General features: G+C 44.8%; 2 protein-coding genes across 2 annotated transcripts in view; both read right to left on the reverse strand.

The window, feature by feature from the left end:
* LOC149359781 (neprilysin-2-like) overlaps window positions 1-15,924 on the reverse strand; it is a gene marked incomplete at its 5' end in the record, with an annotated part of 123,335 nt that overhangs the window by 43,643 nt on the left and 63,768 nt on the right. The window lies entirely within an intron of this gene.
* LOC149359783 (uncharacterized) overlaps window positions 1,426-15,924 on the reverse strand; it is a 77,529-nt gene continuing 63,030 nt past the window's right edge. Inside the window, exon 2 of the mRNA XM_089571906.1 lies at window positions 1,426-2,452. Within this exon, the coding sequence (XP_089428032.1) occupies window positions 2,378-2,452 (75 nt within the window). The 3' untranslated portion in view covers window positions 1,426-2,377. The remainder of the gene's footprint in view (window positions 2,453-15,924) is intronic.

A 15,924-nucleotide genomic window follows, 5' to 3' on the forward strand; every position in this document is an offset into this window, starting at 1 on the left:
TTTCCTCCTGTGTGCTGCGTTTGCAGTTTTCTCAGGACACGTTTTGGATACTGCTGACTCGTGAAGCCTCTGGACTAGTGTGATTTCCTGAATATACCGCAGACAGTGAGCGGCAAACACTGAGATCAAACCGTTTTGTGAAATAACCTCATATTCATCAAATACGCTCTGTGCTTGAAATTATTCTGCGAAAACTTTGGTGTGACCGCTTTGTTGAAAACATGAAAAAGTAAAACGCATTTGATATTCATTAAAAACAATCTGAAGGTCTGAATATCATCATCATCATCATCATCATCAGCCTGACTACACCCACTGCAGGGCAAAGGCCTCTCCCATGTCTCTCCAATTAACCCTGTCCTGTGTCAGTTGCCGCCACTGTATCCCCGCAAACTTCTTAATCTCATCCGCCGACCTAACTTTCTGCCGTCCCCTGCTACGTTTGCTTTCTCTTGGAACCCACTCCGTTACCCTTAAGGACCAGCGGTTATCTTGCCTTCGCATTACATGCGCATTACATGCGTCTGAATATCAGGGGGCCACAAATATAGATCTCAAAGTTTTCGGGAAGGTTTTGTCATGCCAAAAGATTGAGCTGATTCTTTTGTTTTCAGATGCAAACCAAGTGACTCTGGCTGGCCGAGGACACCAAACATCTACAATATTAAGTGCCCTTCCTTGGTAAATGAAATTCATAGTTAGCGCTCAGGAAAAACGCGCACAAGTAGTGCAGCAATTGCGGACCACCACTTAGGGATTACTACGAATCCGGCGTGACATATCGCGGGTGGTTCGAATTTGAAAATAATTTTAAAAAATGTGTGCGAGAAAGAATAAACGGTTGGACTAAAATTTTAGCGTTGACGAATATGAGGATGGGCTTTGGTGACATCAAAAAACGAACAATACGCGGAGGAAATGTCGGGAAACTACTCACATCACACCATGTATATTAAATTTTGACTAATCTATAATTCGAGATCTGTTCATATGTACGTATACGCTTAAAGAATAGACTGCACGGTGAAAAAACCAATAGAGGTTCACTAACCGGCCTTCATTAGCGACGACGTAGGATGCAGATGTTTGATGACGATTAATCCCCAGTTGAAACGTTAGCAAGCCGGTTATGTTCTATAGGGTGTCCCAGCTAGAAGTAGTCTAGATTTCGGAAAAGTCGGAGTATCCTGGCCGATTGAAACCACTTCAGTGTTGTTGAGAGTTGCATGTAGTAGCCAACAGCATCTCTTTTCCTTAACTAAAGTGGCAAGGACTAAGAAGGTAACTTTACAAATATTGCTTTAAGGAGTAAAGTGTCAGTTCAGAAGAATCGAAACCCTGTCCCTAGGATCCCGAATCAGACCTGCTACCTTGAGGCCACCGACGCACATTCGTTCGAATTGTTTGAATGGAGTATACTTGTGTGCCTAGTCTGAGAGTGTCCGTGTCTGCGAAATGATAATAAAAGACGACCATAAGCCGCTGAAGGAAGCCATTAGCTCTATCGCGTCATGCCGTAAAAGCGGAACGTAAGAACCTAAGTGTTCCCCGAATTTTTTTCTGCGTACGTATAAAATCACGCTATTTTCGAAAGTATTACTGTGTCGGAGGCGCGTTAGTTACGCGAATGAGTCAAAGTCACATTCGGCTTCAAGTGCCGGTGTTCTTTCATTACAATCTAAACACACACGTGTTGCTCTTGAACACATAGCACGGAGAGCTCTTGAAGGACCACGATAAATATTTTATTTACAAGACTTAATTAGCGCCTTCATTGAAAGTGATCATGCCCCTGCTTTTTTTATTTTTAATTTCTATAGCGCTGTATGACAATTCTCGTCGGTTATTTTTCTGCTATGTAGTGTCTTCCGGGACAGGCCTGGGGAGATCAGTGCACAAGAGGCTGCCGGTGCGGCATCTTCGGCGGCAAAGGCCGTAATGGGCGGTGGATGTGCTACAGGTCCGTTCCAATCATGTGGCCACTACACCGTCAGGCACCAATAAAGTCATAGCGATTTCAAAACACCTAATAATATGCGGCAAATAAAATAGAATGTCCACGAACGCATACATGCTTGTCATACGTTGGTGTCAACCGGAATGAAGTTATTCTAGGAACACGATACCTTCCTTCGGGGACCTTCCATAGATTCAGCCTATGCTACCTGACAGGATGCATGCAGAAATCACGTTTTTGAATTTTTCAATATCATAGTGGATTCAAAACGAGTTCAAATGTCGGATTGCCACTTTTGAAACACTTTGCGTGAATATTCAGGTGTAATAACGCTGCCTCAGCACCTGCTTAAGTCTTGGCTCTACTGCACATCTTCACCACATTGTGGCGCTACTGTAGGATTGGCGTATAAGTGGCTGCTCATCTAGTCCCGTAAAGGAGGCTGCCATGGTGTGTGCCATCAGCGGTTCCAGCGACGCCGTGTTTACTTGGTACCTGCGAAAAAAAAAATCATTTCATTGTCGACGCCACCTTGAAGTGAAATTAGTCATCCAGAGCTCCAGGTTATCATCATCAGCCTGACTTCGCCCACTGCAGGACAAAGGCTTCTAATATATCAGCAATTAACCCTGGTCTTTGCCATTTGATGACACCGTATCGCCGCAAACTACTTAATCTAATCCGACCACCTAATTTTCTGCCCCCCCCCCCCCCCCCCCCCCCGAAAAGAAAACCGCTCTTTTCTTGGAATCCAGCCCGTTGCCCTTCACGAACATCGATTATATTGCCTTCTCATTAAATGCTTTGACCAAGCCCGTTTTCTCTTAATTCCGTCCAGGATGTCATTAAGCCGTGTGTGTTCCCTGAACCACTCTACCCTCTTCCTGTCTCTTAACGTTATATCTATGGTACGGCATTATTTTACAGACTGCACTGGCATTCAAAACCCGATTAATTTTTGGAGCCACGTGCGCTTTCCATCAAGCAACCAACGCCAACCTAGGCGCTGCTTTTGCGTAGGATATCAAGCCTATCACATCACAAAGTTGCTTCACCACCTCTGGTTTACAAGTCTACGATGACCACATATTTTTCATCGCCACGTTTTTCTCCTCGAGTGTATCAAACCGGCCCCAAAGTAAAATGGTTTTTTGACAGACCATCATTCTTATACAGTGTGGAAGTAGTGAGGCACTGGATGTAAAACTGGCGCTCACAAATTTCCTGACAAGGATTCGCACGTGTATAAGTATTTTTTTCCTCGTGGCACACGAACGGCTATTCACTACAGGTGGGCGTTTGATCGGCTTGTTGAACAGAGAGGTCACGTCTATTTATGGGTTGATAAACAGAATAACAGAATGCGTTCATTCATTACACAACTCGCATAATAAACAGGCTACGCTGGGAACATTTTAGTCTGCGGCAGTTTAACAAATACAGTCTGCAAAATTCCAACACCCGAGAAGATTGGTTCGGTTTGGTTTATGGGTGTTTAACGTCCCAAAGCTACTCAGGCTTTGAGGACGCCGTAGTGAAGGGCTCCGGAAATTTCAACCTCCAGGGGTTCTTTAACCTCCACTGACATCGCACAGTACATGGAGCTCAAGCATTTCGCCTCCATGGAAATGCAACCCCCCCGGCAGGGATCGAACCCGCGTCCTCCGGGTCAGCAGCCGAGCACCATAACCACGGAGCCACCCCGGCGGCAACAACGCCAAAGAAGAAAGTTTTAAACTGGTTAGAAGAGCGAGTGCAGCTTATGCGTTGTTTTTTTTTCTTGTGCAGCTGCTTGCAATACTTATGCATTCGCAATGCCACATAACAATCTACGACTGTACGACTGTACGACTGTGGCTATTATGCCCACGTAATGTGTGCTGCACGGAAAGGACATTGAAGTAAGACCGGTAACACACGGACGCTAACTTGAAACACACTATAATGAACCGCAGAGTGTAATATATAAGCAAGTCATGGCTTGACATCACACATACGCAGCCAGCAGAGTAATCAGTGACAACGTAAGTACCGTAATTCCTTCGAAGACAGCGCGATAGGCGCGACTTGGACGCGGAGAGATCCCCTAAACCGTCGATCAACTCTGACTCTATGATTTCGAGCGTCAGTTGCCAGCAGCTTTTTGTGGCACTGGTGCTGTCCTGATACATTGGTGAACAGTTCGATTTCGCACTGGGGTCTTCCCTTGGGCTAGAAGTGGGTACTGCTCTAGGAGCAGCACTTGGTTCACATTTCCTGCAATGCACATTGAGGAACCCATCGCTCCTGTCCCTAATATTTCTGCAGTGTTCACGGAGGAGATCATTCACACACCTCGCACTAAGACCACATACGTCTTTCAGTAAGAAGCGTACACTATGGACTACTGATTCCGCATATCTGTCGAACTTAGTCATGCGATTCTTATTGCACCCAAGCTTGTGAGAGGCGCCGGGATTGGTGATCTGCACAGTTTTTGGAGCTTGTATGGAGTGGAAAAATTGTGGTGTAGGTGGGAATCAAATCCGGGCCTCCAGCTTGCGAGACGGGGCGCTTCCACTCCACCACAAGCATTTTTTTCAAGAAGCATGGTATTTATTACAGACTGTTGAGCTCTTCGAAGTGAATGAGGACGCGTCTAGTGGATGTACAGATGTCTAAGAAACGTATCTTTGAGATGTGTACTGAGGCTTGCATGAGAAATTTGATTATAAGCACATAAATTACAGATATACCAATTAAGTGAGTAGCGAAGTACGTTTCTGGTGAATTTCCTTCGTGCATGGCGTGCAGTCGTAGCGCAATCATGCGGCACCCACTGAAACCACAGCACGCAAAGTACGAGGATGATCCAGCAGATGACGCGCGTATAGTGAATGCAGAGGCGTTCATGAATAATTTAATTCTTAGCGTGCAAATTACAGCCGTGATAACTACAGATTAACAGAAACCATGTTTAACCGTGCATAACTGTGTCTAGCCGAACATAACCGACCTTTTGCTCTAACTAACCAGGTTGAGCCGAGTTGAACCACAGCCGAATTTTTGACCGTCACTTTATAACGTTAAAAATGGCGATTCATGTTTGAAAGATGTTTTAGATAACGAAGCATTAGCAATATACTATGTTTCAAGAGGAAACCTATAACTGCAGCAAGCGAGTATATGCGCTGCGTCGGAAGAAGGGACGCGATCTGCTCTGTAGCGTTGGCTCCATTATCGAGAAAAGTTGTCGCGAAGTGAAGTGCCACCCTTGCAGTTGGTCTCTACTGCATAAAGTCCGTTTAACACGAGTACATTCACCCTGGACTGGCGCCCACTTTTTTGTGCGGCCTCGAAGAGCTGAGAAGAAATTTCGCGCCGCTGGCAAAGGATACGCATGAAAGGCGGTAGGGGGCGACGGCTGCCCTTCGCGCTGTCTACAAGAAGTGCAGAGCGCCAAATCTGAACGCTCGATTATCGTTCTAAAGAGCTCCTTTCGGATATAATTTGCTTTAAAAAACATATTATTTATACTTTCACACATTTTCATCATGTTCCGAAGGAGCTCAACATAGCTTCCAACACCTGTTATTCGTAAGCCAAACCCTTGCATACATTCCCAGTTAATTGCTCTCTGAAGGCTCTCCAAAAACATGCACTAGATGTCGCAGCTTTCCCGCGAGGGAGAGGAATGCCGCCGAAACGTTATATACTTTATTTTGCGTATTGATGCGCGCTAAGCGGAACGATTGTCTCTAGAAGACGCTGGAACCTTCTTTGTATGCAAAATGGCAGTAGTCCCAGAACATACACGATGTCTAATGACCGTAAGGATCGTTTCTCGAACGCAGATAGGTTGCTAAATATTGTAAGTGTACACAGCGGTGAGGGGCAGTTGATGCTACTCTTTATGCTATCATTTGCTTACCTTGATCACCACCATTTCTTGCCTACCTGGCCAGTGTGCTCAGAGCTCTGCGTCAACGAGATAAACGTTTCTCTCATAGCTTCATGGTTTCAGTGAGAATAATGTGACATCCTAATGGAGGGAAACTTTACTACGCAAAATCTCTAAGAAACAAATTTTTCGTAAAAAAACAAAGGGATGAACGCTTTTGATTAACAAGTCGGTCGACGTGTTACTAGACATATGCAGCGAAAAAAAGTTCCAATGACTGAAAATAATTCGAGAATCGAAATTAAATCTTGTTTATGAGGAATCTTGCAGCCGCACTTAACGTTTCTGTGTTCGGTTGATATCTGCTGCCAGTGGCGACGAAGCCAGTGTGCGACGAGACGCAGTGACCACGATTGAACGGAATCTCACTAGTGATGCCAATGGGAAAAGCAAATTAACGACGTCTCGGTCTTAGGGCTTTAGGGTTGCTATCACATGCTAATATTATAAACAAACATTGTGATGTTTTGCACCGTTGATAAGTATAGCTTGAAAGAAAGAAGGATAGAGCTGTAGTTTTTGTTCCAGGGATGCAGCAGTGTAAAACAACGAAAGCAAAGGAGTAAAATATCAAATTCAAATACTTCGAGAGGATGCCATTAGGAATCTTGGAGTTGAGCATTGCGACGGCAATGCCGGCTTCAATTTTTACTTTAGCTCTCAGCTTCATTTTCTAAAGCACTTCCTCCGCTATTGAACGAAACGGCGCACCTACCTTTTTTTTTTCTTGGACCAGCACAAAGAACTTAAAGCTTCGGGTTGAGTGGAACGATTTCTAAGTTAATCGAAAAGAATCGCTGTACGCCTCCGGGCATGATGTCGGCAGCGAGGAAGATGCAAAAAAAAAAAAAAGTCAGGTTAGACCATGAATACAATAGGGACGCATAGGTGCATCATTTTTGCGGCTCTCTGTAAGAGAATGTTGGCATAGACATACAAATATCTTTTGAAGAATTCAAGACTAAGGCACTAAGCTTCGGAGGGGACAAAAATCTCTGCTGAGCACAAAAATATATGCGGTTTTTTTAATGAAAACAACCTTCACCTGATACACACGTTCTTTTATCAACTGTAGAAAGCTCAAGTATTCACAAATGAACAAAGGGTCTCAAAGAGTCGTGGCACTTGAGCGAAACGTTTTTGATTTTTTTTCTAGCATTATGTCCTTATGTTCGTGGATATATTTGAGCGCTTAAGTTTGGGAGCAATTTTTATAAGCGGACTCTCAAGAAACGAATGTAACGAGACTTTTCGACAACCACTCACAATATCATTCTTTTTTTCCCGTATGCTCAAAAAACCTTATAGGCAAAACTTGTAGCCCAGGGGCCTGCTCTGGTACAGGCCCAGAATTATCTATGTGTGGGCTCTAGAAACCGGTTTGCTCTTACGGTCCACTGAGATTGAAATACCCCTTTTCCAAGTAATTCATTCCCGACCGCAGTGGTGGCCTAGTATTTTAAGCATCCGCATCGCATGCGGGAGGTACGAGGTTCGATCCCCAGTGCCGCCGGGTACCAACCGGTGATACAATGGGCACAAGCTTTCTCCTGGTCTGGCGTTCGGCTTCTTTAGGGTGAAATGCTTGGAAAATCGGTCTTTGTACCCACCTTGAGTAAAAGAAAAAACATCGTCCCATGTTACTCTTTGGCCGCAGATGTCCTTGAGCCATGAAAATGAATCATCAAGTAATTAATTTCCGAAAAGCTGATCACCAGGTTGGGAGAAAGCTTGCACCCATTGGAAATCATTGGGTACTGCGTGGAACTGGAGGTCGAACCCAGCACCTCCTGCATGCAAGAAGGATAAGGTGGATGCTGTGCCCACTGGGCCACCTCTGCTGGGACCTAACATCAAAGTATAAAACAGACGAAAAAAAAGTAGAAAACAAATGGTAAGTCATCATTATTTGTTGATGTTTGCTAGTTAAAGGCGCCTTTGTCGGTATGTTAGAAGGGTGAGCTTCAGTCTCAGACTGAGCAATGCTTTTCTTTTATAAACTCATCTCAACGACAAATTATGCGAACAGACGCAGCAGTGATGAAATCTAGAGGCTACTGTCGGTGCAGTGCGACAAAAGCAAAGTCCAAGACAAGCTTTGGCGAGTAGCGCCTTGGTCAAGACTTTTATTCGTTTTTTTTTCCTCTGCAGTGAAATCAGCGAAGTGAATCAGCGGCATCGTTTAAAACGCATACTTGGAGGTTTGACACTAACTGTTTAGGGTCATTGCTCAACGCTGCCCCGTGGGATCGCTAAGCACTTGCTTTTCAGGTGTTATCACCACAGAATAAAAAAAAAATTATACCCTCTTTCACAATGGTTTGTATGCTTAGTATCAAGAACTTCAAATACTTCAACCTTGTGTTTACTCGGTTTAGAAGTTCCCGCTTTTCGCGGTTTCGGCAGAACACCATCACTTCGCTCGCATTACCAGACGATAATGCAACTGGCACAGCGGCTTATAGTAGCAACGTTGTTTACTGGCAGTTTCTGCGACCAAAAAGAGATGATGACCCATTGTTCACTAATGGTCTCTATCACCCTCTTTCCAAACATGATGACACGTTTCGAAGGTCTTAATATATCAAATGCCAATCTTGGAAATTCTGCCATTCTCACGCTTTTGAATCATGTGGTAATCAATTCAATTCAATTCAATTCTTTTATTTTGGTGAATACAAGGGTGGTACTGCGCACAAAAAGACAAGGACAAGAAGATAACACAACAAGCGCAGTTGTGTTATCTTCTTGTCCTTGTCTTTTTGTGCGCAGTACCCCCCTTGTGTTCACCATGATTGACTGACAACGTACGTTTTTTTATTTTATTTCCGTGGAAAGGGGAAGCTGATGAAAAAGGCTGACTTGCCTGACGAAGGCCTCAGCACCCATATGAAGTTTCCAAGACAGTGGAAAAAAACACTGAAAAGATCTTATTTGTACACCTTATCTTATTTGTAATACCAGCTAGGAAAAAAGACGTATATCCAGAGTGTAACACAATGATGCACCAAAACAATTTGCAACCAAGATTTACTTATCAGAATACATAATTATCAAAGTAGCATGATTCATAGAACACACAGTAACTGTAGGGAAATCTCGAGTGAAATATTATGGAAATTGAATGTTACTACTTAAGTGTTGGTTAAGGTTCTCATTGGGCCACGATGTGGAAGAACTGAAGTGAAGGGGTGGCGGTAAAAAATTAATGGCTGTAGGAACTTGGTAGCGTAGTGTCTGTTTATCGTAATTAGACTGGATTTTAGCAACCAGTTTTCTTTGTGTTTTGAGGTGGCACGTTGTGAAAGAATTGTCAAGAATTGAAGTGTATAGTCGGTTTTTGTGAATATGTTTGAGTAGTCGGAACAAATATATCAGGTCTGCCTTCAGAATACTGTGTTTGATAAACAGTGGCACTTTTCGGAGGTTCTGTGGTTGGCCGTGATATCCCTCAATTGCTCTCAGTGCTTTCTTTTGCAATGTAATTAATTTTTCGTAATTAACGGAAGTTAGTTGTAGTTCCCCAGACGAGAATGCAGTAATAGAGTTTGGAGTAAAAAAGTGCATAATAAATATATTTAGCCACGTAGCTGTTATGGCAGGCAATCGGCAAATCAGCCGCCATCATCGGGGCCCGTCCACACCGTGTCACACAGTCCCTTAAGAACAGAGATAAAACACGACTTTTATTCTTGTGGCGATCCCTCTCTGACAGGTTTCTGATACGAGTCTTATGCACCGACTTTCAAACCTCAAAATATTAGGAAGAGCCACAATTTGGCTTCATCCGCACTGCTATTCCCTTCAGAGATGAATGAAGGAGGGTGGGGGATAAGCTGATAAGCTGGGATAAGCTTCGTTCTTTTCACCTATCTGTGCGCTACTTCATCCTTCTCAACTGTGTATACTCATCGTCATCGCTACGGCTGTTCGCTCGCCGGGGCGTGTCTCTGGATTCTGGTCGGAATCAACCCGGTCCGTAAAGTCCTGCCTTACAATACGCAACATGTTTCATTATTACGAAATGTCACAATTTCTTAGCTGGATTCATGCTACTCTACCAAGCGAGGACGAAGTGACTAATCCAACATTCACGTTTACAGCAGAAAGTTGCAAGCTGTGATTATTAAGCACACTGTTAGAATCCATTGAGTGGCGATAGTGTACCTATATTGGACCTCATTTAGGCCCGAGTAACTGTACACAGCTACGAGAAGCCGTTCTATATGCTATGCAAGACTAAATTGAAATGGTCTAGGAAGAGCGGTCCTGCAAATTTGTACCGCTGGCCGAATGGGAAAATCACCGCTGCGACGAATCCAACAACAGATGATATATTTTGCCAATTGATCTGCAATCATCTTATGGGCTTCCTACACGTATGGTCGGCTATGTGTTCTTTGGCTCCCTGTTGAACCTCTGCGGCTGCCTTCGGTTTTCGTGTTGCAGGGGCGGCTGGAATTTCTTTGGAGGAGAAATTCTAGAGGCCCGTGTACTGTGCGATGTCAGTGCACGTTAAAGAACCCCAGGTAGTCGAAATTTCCGGAGCCCTCCACTACGGCGTCCCTCATAGCCTTAGTCGCTTTGGGACGTTAAACCCATAAAACCAAACCAAACCATTGTCTTCTCTAGTCGGCACGACTACCTGATATCCCTGAGACTTTAACACGCGCACACATGCGTTTCCACACGCGTTCGGGTTTTTTGAAATTGTGTTGTTGCACGAACTGGGTTTATCCCAACCCAGGGGCGTCATAGAATCGACGTCAGGGCGTTGACGGTACCTAAAATAAGGACAGGCTGCGGTAAAAACTGGGCCTTAAAATTGGCAGCATGCCAGAACTCCTCCCTCAGTCAGCCACTCGAGACGTTACTCCAACTCGCAGTGGAACCATTCTTCAGGAGGGGATGCAGCAACGTACCTTTCTCGAATGTGCGCTACCTGTGTTCATATCGTGCGCGTATACCCACGGGCAGAGAACAAATGCGCTCACGTGGTGGTCTACTAAAATACAGTTCAAACTACCGTCGCCGCTTCTTCGCCGTCGGAAGAATGACAAGACAGGGAGTTTTCATGCAAAAAATGCACTCTGTGTCTAAAATGGCAGGTTTTCACCTAATTTCATGTCTGCAGTAGAGGCTCTTATCGATAACAATCCAGGTCGAAATTAACCTGATGACTCTACCCAACAATATCAAATATAAACGATATATTTATAAGCGTGCACTGTATACAACTGGACCAGACAGCAGGGCAGGTTATTTGTGTTATTCAAGTGAACTTGGAAGAACGGGGAAAAGGAAAAGAGGTAAAAGTAGTAGACCAAGCAGAAAATGCCGGCTATAGAATAAGTGGGCACCATCGGGCAGTCGGCGTGAATAGTTTTCTTGTGGAGCTGTACCAAGCGCTTTTGCCTGCGTCTTTGCAATTCTTTGTTCGTTATGACGCATCTCTACGTGAACTTGTATAAGTGACGCTGGGGTCTTTTATGCCTGAGATTGTCAGTAATATAATCATCGTTGTGTGAAGTTGTTACTCACGGTGTGTGTTACTCAGTATGCTACCTTAGCCATACTTTTGGCGCCTTACTCGAATCAGCATTCCGAAGGACGCTCTGAAAGGCACGAGCATATGCTAATACTACACCAAATAATTCTGGACAAAGACATTTTTCTGACGGGAAAGAGTTTATGAGCACAATTATTTATATATTGTAAGATTTCACTTCAAAAATCAATATAGCCGCTGATCTCCCATCCACAGGCTTGATTTTTTTTTTGCTATTAACATTTTTGCTTCTGCTAAAAGCGTTCCCCAATTGTTTTCCATGCCAGTCTTAACTGCTCGACGCGAGTGATAGAAACTCTGCAAACAAAAGATTTAGCTACATATCAGAAGACTGGACCATTACCTTCAATATTTCTATACCAGTTCCTTACAGTTTCCCAATATTCAAAAATTTTGCCAAGAATGTTCGACATGTCAGGACACTCGTTCAGCAAAGCATGGTTTTATTTTTTACCAGAATATGCAGCTGATTGTAGGTTTCTGTCAGCATTGTGCTCAGCATTATTTAAGCGTCTTGTCACCGCTATTTTACCGTAGAGGAGCCTTATTTTACGGTTGGGCGCAGGATGGGGTACTGAAGTGTTCCTTCCAGACCCAGCTGCGGTCTACTGACCAATGTTCCTAACCTGCAAAGGAACTGTGGGGTCAGAAACAGGGAACAATGCTCAGTCGCTGCACACGCGAGCAGTAATTTCTAACACAATGTTACATGTTACAAGAGCGAAGAGCGAATGTTACAAGAGTGAACAAAACCGAAAAAGAACCGGGCACTTTCTTCAGACATTAATGAGAAACCGATCCGCCGCTTTCCTGCGACTCTTGATTCTCCTGCATCCGGCGGCGGCGGCTCTGAATAGAATCGCCGTGGCTTTTATTTCTTGCGTCTGCAAAACAGCGTGCGTGAGCTTATAAATTAACCCTAATTAGCGCAAGAGGACGCCGTCTCAGCAAATTACTCAGGTGTTTCAAAAATCTAAAGACAGTAGAGAGAAGCTAATCTTGTCGAAGCCCTGTCCAAGTATAGAACGGACAACGCACTCTCCTTAAAATCAGCGAAGCATCTCCTTGAAAAGCGCCTTATAATTAGACGGGCCCAAGAGTGCCTTTTTTTTAATGAGAATAATCTTTGCACACCGGTTTTGTTCATAGATTATTGGAGTACAGTTACTCAAGGTGTGACAATTTTCACCCCGCTAGCGTGGGCATGCGTAAAATATGCGCACATTAGTTTGCTTGTGATGGAAGTTTGTTAAAAAAAATTGCATCATGCCGATCTGCATCGCCTTTGCTCGGTGAAAGAGCTACGGCTACCCATCCAGGTTCGTGCTGCCAGGCCAGCCTCCCAGGAAGCGGGAGACTGCAAATTCACATCAAACAGCGAAAGCAGCAACAGACACTGAGGGGGTCCTACAATGCGCTGCGACTTTACTACTGATCTCAGAGACGAGACAGACAATTATTTTATAAGAGAGCGTTGCTGATGGGGCACCTGTGGCCAGGATGCGCTGCACACACAAGGCGGAGGAACGAGAATGCCTGTGTGAGTGCAGTTAACGCCATGCTGCGCTACGGCATAGGCGAGGTCTCTGTAAAGACGGTCTGCAGGTAGTGTTGATATGTTTAAGGCTGAAGATCTTGCATTTACTCATGATAGTGTAAATGACAAAATTGGCAGCTCAGGCCCATTGTACTGGGACTGAGGGCCTTTCAAGCTGCTTTATGCAGCTTTTTGCCTCAGTTTCCACCATTTTCTTGAAATGGAAAATCAAATCAAATCAATCAGTCAATCAGAATATAAGAACCCTTATTTGTCCTTTCGTTTGAAGTTTCTTTTTGCAGCATGACGCAAATTACAAAATCGGCAGTACCTGCGAGCAGCTCTTGAAGAGCAGTTTGAACGAAGTTGTTTCAACTTATTTTGATCTCAGATCTAACATAATTTTCTTCATCTAACAAAAATCTGCACACATCTGTACAAGTGATTTTGGCTACCTTGCAAAAAATTAAAAGGCGATTATGCCCGAGGTAATGCGGATGCTCAGCGCTGGCTATGTGTCGCGCTTGTGCTTTTTCATTTACCCTTCGCGTTTTTGCTGGCCCTTCATTGTTGCACGGTTCGTCCTCCACCCGTGAACAGCGTATCTTCTCGAGCCTGACCTCACTGTCCTGGCGCGCTGCGTGTTTCTACTAAGCATTCTGTTCCTGTCGCATATGCTTTGGACGTTCTGTTTACGGTCCCTTCTCCACAGCAGCTTGCAAACGTTCCTCCTCCTACGCCTGTCGCCTACGCGCTGCGTCAAGAACACGAGCTGCCACACGCTGCTGTTCCGCTTTGTTGATGGTGCTGCAGTTAGTACAACCCACTCGAGGACTGTCGCCAACGCCGGAGCGTAGGATTTAGCTTTGCGCCACAGCGTCGGAAGAAGGGATGAATATTAGGAGCCTCTCCTTTGAAACGGCGTGGTGGCAGCGCCAATATGCTCGGTATTTCTTTTTATGTATACTTCCACTAATGAATCTGTCACATTTCCTGGTGCTATCTAGAAATTCTCCCTCTCACCACTCTCCTTCTTCACGTTTTTTCGTTTAAAATAGAAATTCTATTGTCTTTCTTGCGAGGCCAATTTGGAATCCTTAACTTTACATCTGGGCCCTACATTAAAGCCACAAATCTTCCAATCACTTGTTACTGACGCCTGTCGTCGATTCGTTCAGATTACTTTCTAAGCTGTAAACCTTAGGGCCTCAGTGATAGTTACTGCGCCTCCGTCGAGATCAGGGATAGGTACTGATACTTTGTAGCAAAATATTCGCTATTACTTCTGCAATTATATGACACAGTGGACATATGCCACCATTTTGTAATACAGTCTAGCCCGGTTATAACGAAGTCGGCGGGAATCGGAAATCACTTCGCTATATCCGCTATTTCGTTATATGTGGACTACGAAAAAAAAATGCAAACATCGGCATACCGATTTATTGCCGCTGAAAGAAGTCGTCCAGCGTCCCCTGAACACGTTTCGCGAGTGCGGACTTCAGGATTGCGGCTTCCATACCATCCAACTGCTAACCAAACATCTGGTCGAACTCCGCGATAACGCGATAACGATAAAAATGAGCCACGCTTCCAACATGCACAATGCTGCCGCGCTTTCGCCCTGCCTTGCGCACCGCGGCACCGACATAAAACAAAGCGCGCGCTGCCACACCTCCTGCAGACTGCAGTCCAGCCGTGGCGCCGACTGCCTGGGAGAAATAGAGAACCGAGATTGGCCAAGACGGCCGCTCTCTGCGACGTCATCGAAAAAAAAAATCGTCTCTGTTCTTTTTTACATTTTTCCCCTGTGCGGCGTGCTCTACCGCTCTACGCCGTGACGCCGTTCAAGGACGGCGCAACACGAGACCTGCGTGCCATGCGATGCAGTGAAGCAACCTTTCGCTCCGCAGGAAAGCAGACGACGCCACGAAAGGACGCCGTCAGCCGAATTTTGCTCTTATTTTCGCGGAAAAAATCGCCTCAAGGACCCAAAAATGTGTTGATTGGCAGATTATTTTTCGGCTGGTATTAAATCTCTTCGTTATATCCGCTGACGCGCTCTTATTTACTTCGTTAAAACCGGACCCAAAATGTATTGAAAATGCAAAAATGGGAATGGGAAATTGAAATCCCTTCGTTATAACCGCTATTTCGCTATAAGTGGCTTCGTTATAAACGGGCTAGACTGTAATTTCTTTCTGGGCTTTCACCTTCTAAGTATACATGACCTGGCTTCAAACAGCGTTTCCCTTGATTTATCATAGAACAACTGCTTTCTGATTTGGATTTTCCTTCATGCAACTCTAGAGCCCAGTTTTTTTTTTTCGATCGAATTAATGATGTTATGATTCTTTGCTTTTTTTGACCTGGGAATAAGGGTACATATTTTCTCGTTATCATATTTTGCGTACTGCTGGCTAACACCGCAGTTATTTTCCATCCTCGGCACTCAACGCTGTTTCGGAGCATGACGGCGCCCTCTGTATGCTGCTCGCTCTCTATTTCGGCACCACTCGTCTGCGCCGCTGCTTCGCTGTCTGCTCCTGCAGGCCTCGCATGCGCCTCAGAGTCGCTGAAATTTTCACCAGGCCGCGCTCACAAGCGGAGCAAGCATTGGTGCGGCTAGCACGCCATGTTCGTGGTTATTGCAATCAATCAGCAGCATATAGCGCATGTTGTTAAATGAGTGCAGGTGCAGGTTTCTTTGCGGAACGCTCTGTGCGCATGAAGTTTAGAGCAGTACTGCTCCGCCTCGTGATACAGAGTGCTGTCAGTTCAGTTCTGCAGTTTGAAGGCCACCCTTGCGCCGCAGCTCCAGAGCAACACTGCCGTCTTTTAAAATCAGTTGAGGAGTGTATACTACTAATGCGGCATATATCGTGAAGAAGCAGCGCATGAATTATCGCCCCATTTCAAAA

The sequence above is a fragment of the Amblyomma mixtum genome, chromosome 2, assembly GCF_055824585.1.
Source record: "Amblyomma mixtum isolate Tamu chromosome 2, ASM5582458v1, whole genome shotgun sequence".
In the NCBI taxonomy this organism is placed as follows: domain Eukaryota; kingdom Metazoa; phylum Arthropoda; class Arachnida; order Ixodida; family Ixodidae; genus Amblyomma; species Amblyomma mixtum.